A 6,331-nucleotide genomic window follows, 5' to 3' on the forward strand; every position below is an offset into this window, starting at 1 on the left:
CTGGAGCCCACCGAGGCACAATCCGACAGGGGGACTGGGGTGTGGCTTCCCCCAGATCTTGGTCCCCACCGCTTCCACCCGAGAGGGGACAGAAGTGCGAGGGATTGGGGTGGGGGGAGGAGGAGCCATCCAGCTTACCTCCTTCTGTCCCCGGACGCCCGCGCGGAACCTGCGTGTGCGTGCGGTGTGGTGTGGTGTGGTGTGCGTGTGTGTGAGTGTTTCATGCAAACCCTCCCTCCCCAAACCGACCCCCCAACAGTTTGCCATTCCATACAAATTTGGAAACAGGTTTTTTAAAAAACAGTATGACGCACAACGGGGACGGGGCGGGGGAGGGCAGTGGCGTTGGGGCCCCAAATCTCCGAGTCACTGATTGTAAGAACCTGGGGAGGGGGAGGGGGCGGCGCAGTCCCCCAGTTCACCAAAGTGCACAGATCCGCGCTTGGGCGGGGCGGCCTGCGGGCCGGGAGGGGCGTCCCGGGCCGGGCCGGGCCTCTAGGCTCAGTCAGAACCTCCTTGCATAGATATTTGTGTCTTTTTATTATTGGTAGTAGTAAATTTTTTTTTTTTGCCTTTTATTGCTTCTAAAAGTTCTTACTGCGTTTTCTCTCCGATCCGGACTCTGAGTTCGGCCTCCGTCGCCTCTTAGCCTTTTAAATTTTTTTAAATTTTTTTTGTATGCTTGTTTGTTTAGAAAAAAAAGGAAAAGGGAAAAATGGGTTCTAGTTACAAATTGGCTTGACCTCTCTCTCTTTCCTCTCAATCCATTTCCCCTCCTGCCAAAATTAAAAATTGCAAAAAAAAAAAAAATGCGGAGACTCGGGTTTGGGGGTGAAGGCAGTCTAGGCCAGGGCTTGAGCTTCTTAGACTTCTTCCCTCTGCCAGAAGGAGAGGGTACCCCCATCCTTTCGACCAGGGCAGCACGGTGATTGTTTTGAAAACAACCAGGAGAGGGGAAACCCGCATCCTCAGCTCCGCTGCCCTCTCACCCACGCCCTTGGACCTACTTGGAGGAGAAAACCTAAGTAAAGATGTTGGGAATGGGGAGGAGGGATGTCTCCAGGGAGCGCCCGGAAAGAGGGTCCCCAGAGACTAACTTCCTGGGAGAGAAGAGAAGGGAGCCCCTCGGGGAAGAGAGAAGGCGAGTCCCCTGGGGGGGGGGGGGAAAGCGAGGCCCCTGGGACGGGCCACCCACAGGTAAGCGACCGCGCTGCCCAGGAGAATGGCAGGCGGGGCGGCCCGCTCCCCGCACCCGGCGCCAGGGTAGGTGGGGGTTCCCTTGCGCTCAAGGGGGCTGCGGGGGGGGGCGCGCGCGGAGGGGGGGGGTGGGCGGGCAAAGGCAAAAGAAAAAAAAAGAAAGAAAGAAAGAAAGGGGTCGGCGGCGCGAGGTCTCAGTTATGGAAAAACGCATTGAGCTCCTCGTACATAGGGCCTCGGTCGTGGTGAAGGTGCATATCGTAAGACAAGAGATTCTCCGAGTGGACGCCCCCTCGCACCGCCGACGAGCCGAAGACCAGCCCGTGGCCGGCGGGCCGGGACCCGGGCAGCGCCGAGTAGTGCATAGAGTAGTGGTAGCTCTTCTCGTGGTCGGGCGATGAGTCCTGCTTGAGGGAGAAGTTGCCGTTGAGGCAGAGCGGGGGGCTGAGCGGGCCCCTCGTACTCGGAGCTGTTGTAGTCCGGGCTGGCGCCCGCCTCCGCCCGCCGCCGCGTACAGCGTCTCGTAAGCGGCGCAGTAGCCGTGGGTCCGCAGGGCGTGCGCCGCGCCGCCGCCCAGGCCGCCGGCCGCCTGGCACTGCGCGCCGGCCAGGCGCGAGCACGGGTACGGGTAGGGGTGCATGGCGAACGGGCCGCCCGAGCCGTGGAAGCGGCCCGCGCCGTCGGCGCCCTGCTCGGTGAGGAAGTGCGCGAGTTGAGCTGCAGGCAGCCGGCCACCAGGTTGGTGGTGGGCTGGGACAGACCCTTGCACAGAGTCTGCACGTAGGACACCAGGTCGGGGCCGCTTTCCGGAGCGCAGGATCTCCGAGAGCGCCCAGAATGTAGTTCTTGGCGAGGCCGCAGGGTCTCGATCTTGGACAGCTTCTGCGTCTTGGAGTAGCAGGGCACCACCTTGCGCAGGTTGTCCAGCGCGGCGTTCAGGTCGTGCATGCGGTTGCGCTCGCGCGCGTTCGCCTTCTGCCGCCGCAGGCTTGGAGCGCTCCAGGCGCGCCTTGGTCATCTTGCGTTTCTTGGGCCCGCGTTTCTTGGGCCGCTCGCCTTCCGCCTCGTCCAGCCCTTCTTCCTCCTCCTCTTCCTCCTCCTCTTCGCCCCCCCAGTTCGCCTTCCTCCTTGACCTCGGCCAACGTGGCCTCCGGTACCTCTTCTCCACGGAGGGCAACCGGCTTGGCGGCCCGAGCGGGCCCCGGAGCCCCCGGCCCGGGCGCAGGCGGCGGCGGCGGCGGCGGCGGCGCGTCGCCCTTGTCGCTCCTCGGCTCGTCGTCGTCGCCGTCGCCCCAGCTGGCGAACTTGGGCACATCCGAGAGGAGGCCGGGCTCGCTGAACAGGCGGGTCAGCATGGTGCCTGAGGGCGCCCCGGGGGCGGGCAGGGGAGACAAGACAGCGCAGAGTGAGGGGCATGCGAGGGTCACCGAGGGCCTCCGCCAACCCGCCTCCACCCCAAGTCTCCGCGGGGATCCTACCGGGGGGCCCTGGACGCCCCACCTCCTCCGTCTGCCCCGCCCAGTGCCGGCCCAGCCCGCGCGGGCTGCCGGCCCGGGATCTCGGCCCAGGCCCTCTCCCCCACGCTGGGCCCCGGCTCCGCCCCTCGCATGAATGGGGGGCCGCTCCTGACGCCCCGTTCTTCTCGGGGGGTCAGCGCGGGGGATCGGGTGGGCGGCTAGGGGACCGGGGATCTTCGCTGCCACGGGGAGGCGACGCGCTCTCCCGGAAAGCCTCGTCTCTCTCTCCGGGCGACGGAGAGAGGCTGGGCGCCCCGCGGGTGGGGACCGCTGCCCCCGCTCCGCTCCGCTCCGCGGCTCGGCTGGGGCGGCCGGGGGCCCCCGCGGTCCGGCTCCCCCACCCCTCCCACGGCTCCCCACCCCTCGCTCCCTAATCCAATTTGCAAGTTGGCCGAGCGCCGCCCCCGGACTCGGCCCTCACCCCCGCAGCCCCGATTCCAGAGGCGGGAGAACGGGCTCCGCTGGCCCCGGCGTCCCCGGCTCGGCTCCCGGAGCCGGCTCTGGGCGGTGAGGGCTTGGAGAAGCCGGGCGTGGGGAGGACGCGGAGCAGCGAGCCCCGTCCGTCTCCCCTGCGGCCAGGGACCCCCTTCCCCCCTGCGAACTGCCTCCCTCCCACACGGCTCCGCGGATCTCGTTGTATTTCGGGATGGATGGGAGAAAATCCAAATTTGTTTGTTTGCTTCTTTTTCTGTTTTTTTTTTTTTTTCTCTCCTCTCTTTTTTTGGTGGCAGGGAAAGGTCGTGGGTTTCTTCGGGACAGCCATGGGAGGGACCCCATCTCGGTCTCTTTACCACCCCCATCCTGCCTCCCACCCACCCACCCACCCACCCACCCAAGTCCATCGCAGGCAGAATGCCTCCCTCGGCAGCCCCTTGAGCCTCAGCCCCCAGGGGTGAGAGGGCCCGGGGCGCCTCCGGTGCCCGCCCGGGGAGGGGGGTGCCATCCCGGGAGCGGAGGACTGGGAGGGGGGGGGGGACGCTCGTGTGGGCCAAAGCAGCCGCTCCCCCCCCCCTCCCGAACGGCGGGTCAGATCCAGCTCCCTTTCGGACAACTTACCTCCGAGAGGAGTCAAGGGGAGAGGGGAGGGGAGGGGGGAGGGGGCAAGAGAGAGAGGGGGGGGAGAAGAGGAATCTTCTCGCTTATTTCATTGTTCCCCCATCTTCTGGGAGCGGGGGCAGCGGCTCCTCAAGGCGGCGGGCGCCGGCGTCTTCAGAGCGCCATGCGAGCCGCGGAGCGAGTGTGGCATCTCTACCAGGCGGGGGGTACCAGCCTCTATGCCAGGCCATATGGGCTTGGCACGTCACGGGCAGCAGCTATCACATGAGAGACGGTGATTGGCATGCGTCTGCATTGGGGGGAGAGCCGGCTCCCCCGGGACCCGCCGCCATCTGTCACTCTCTACTCCAAAAAAAAAAAAAAAAATTAAATAAATAAAGGAAATAAATAAATATCTCTGCCGCCCTCCCCTCCCCGCCCAACGCAGGGGAAGCAGGGATTGAGAGGGAGGTGGGAGGAGTTGCCCCCCTCAGACATAGAGCCCCCCACATGGGAACAATGGGGGTAACAAGGCTGGAAATCGGGGGGTCAGTGGTGGCCACCAAGCCCATACTCCCTGCAGGGTCCTTGCTCCGTCCATTTCCCCCCTTGAAGGCCCCCTAGGTGGGTCAGGACCAGACTCTGGGGTGTGAAGAAGGGACCTCAGTCCTTGCCCCCTCTCCCCAGGAGGTTCCCCTCCACCACAAAGGGACAGCTGAGGCCCCCTTCCAGGGTGGGCGTGGGGGGTGTCCCTGGCCCAAGTCCCATAGGTAGATGTTGGCACCATGCCATCCCTCATCCCTGTCTGCCCCTCCCCCACCCACCCTCGCGCACACACAACATATGTGGCTGAACGAAATTCAAACCAAGGGAAAGACAGAGAAAGGGAAAGATTTGCTGGATGTCTGTGCCTCTCTGCATGGGCGTGTGGGGGTGGGGTGGGGTGTGTGTGTGTGTGTGTGTGTGTGTGTGTGTGTTGTGTGTCTGTGGGACATGCGTGTCTGAAGAGTCTGCAGATAAGAGCTGCTTCCTTGAGTGTCAGGAGCATATGTATGTTGGGGTTGGGGTGAGGAGGAGATAAGCCTATGTGCCTCCCCCCCCCCCCCATCTAGAGCTGGAGGAGTGGGGTCCATGCTGGATTTCCAACCCAGGAGGGCTTTGGAGCCCTCCTCCTCACTTTCCCCTCCACCTGCCAGACCGGTGACTGTGCCACTACTTCTCGGTCCCCTGGCCTCTGACTTGGTTGGTGGTTGGTTGAGGGAGGAGGAGGTGGGGACTGGCTGAGAACTGCTTAGACGTCCTGGATGACACGCAAATATTCTCCTCCCCCTGCAAAAAAAAAAAATTGTTGTTGGTTTTTTTTTTTTAACTCACTGAAACTGAGCCTAGAAGTCAGGTAGGTGAGACAGGTGTCCTGAAAAAGAATGGTAGAAAATGGCTACTTTATCTTGCAATTCACCTTTCAACCCTCCTGCAGGGCCAGACACAGATGTAAATGGCAATTTGAAGGAGGTTGCTTTTCACGCACACACAACACACACACACTCACACACACAGGCACGCACACCTGTTCCTCATCCTGGGTGCAGAAAAATGAATATACACCCTTACTCAGATGATGTGTGTGTGTGTGTGTGTGTGTGTGTGTGTGGTAGCAATCACAGCCAGGTGTAGAAAGACCCTTGCACATACCACATTTCAGAGCTGAATGTCCCGTCCCTTCTTCCTCTCATCTTACTTATGCACACGCAACTTTAACTAGACTTTCAGCACTCACATTCAGACATCAGTCACGCGCCAAGCCCTAGATGGTGCAAAGAAGAAGAGCCTGGCTTCCCCCTTAATCTGGTGGATGCATTCAAGTCTCCAGAGAGACCCTGGGGCAGGGAAGCCCTGGACTTGATGCTGCAGACTAAACAAAGCTCCACATGGAGCTAGATGCACACTTGGAAAAGGGGGTGCTCCTGCTGACTGGGACTCTTGGAGGCCAAGTGTTGAGGAGAGCTCAGCATGCAGCTTTGCCTCATGGAAGGGAAGAGATTTGCCTGAGGAAGAGACAGGTGAAGGGGGAACTGAGTCTAGCACCCAGGTACTTGACTCCCAGTCCACAGCTCCTTCAACAATTCCACAATTACCTTGGTGGTCTCCAAGGACAGGAAGCACTTCCTGGGTCCTGCACGTAGAAAGGCGGATCTCACCTGTAGTAGGTAGTCTTGGACATTCATGGTCAAAGGATGGCTCTTAGTTGGGGCAGAGACTCAAGAGGGCTGGCCAGATGCCCCTCTAATTTGGAGTCTAGCCCAATGACCTTAGTGTCCCTTGGCAGAGTCCTCAATCCTGATGAGTAGCCCCCTTTTAAGTTGTCTGGTCACATGGTATTTTGGTTATGTGTATGTGCTCTAGGCTAATGGTTCCTAACCAACTCTGCTCACCATCCACTTTTTTTTTAGTGCTATATGCCAGGTTTAGGGAGGTAGCTGAATGGTAAAGAGCTTGGCCCTGACTTTGAGCCCAGAACTACCAAAAAGAAAAAATGCTGAATTCATTGAGCAAGTTCCATAAGCTTTCTCAGCCTTGATTTC

At 60.9% G+C, this 6,331-nt stretch overlaps 1 protein-coding gene across 1 annotated transcript; it reads right to left on the reverse strand.

The window, feature by feature from the left end:
• Window positions 1–1,391: 1,391 nt before the first annotated feature.
• Neurod2 (neuronal differentiation 2) lies at window positions 1,392–2,552 on the reverse strand. The gene is given in 9 exon segments (XM_048366416.1): window positions 1,392–1,652; window positions 1,654–1,689; window positions 1,691–1,902; window positions 1,905–1,995; window positions 1,997–2,032; window positions 2,034–2,051; window positions 2,053–2,184; window positions 2,186–2,308; window positions 2,310–2,552. Coding segments are annotated over 9 exon segments (1,152 nt in total).
• Between the last annotated feature and the right edge of the window lie 3,779 nt (window positions 2,553–6,331).

The sequence above is a fragment of the Perognathus longimembris genome, chromosome 17, assembly GCF_023159225.1.
Source record: "Perognathus longimembris pacificus isolate PPM17 chromosome 17, ASM2315922v1, whole genome shotgun sequence".
Taxonomy (NCBI): Eukaryota; Metazoa; Chordata; class Mammalia; order Rodentia; family Heteromyidae; genus Perognathus; species Perognathus longimembris.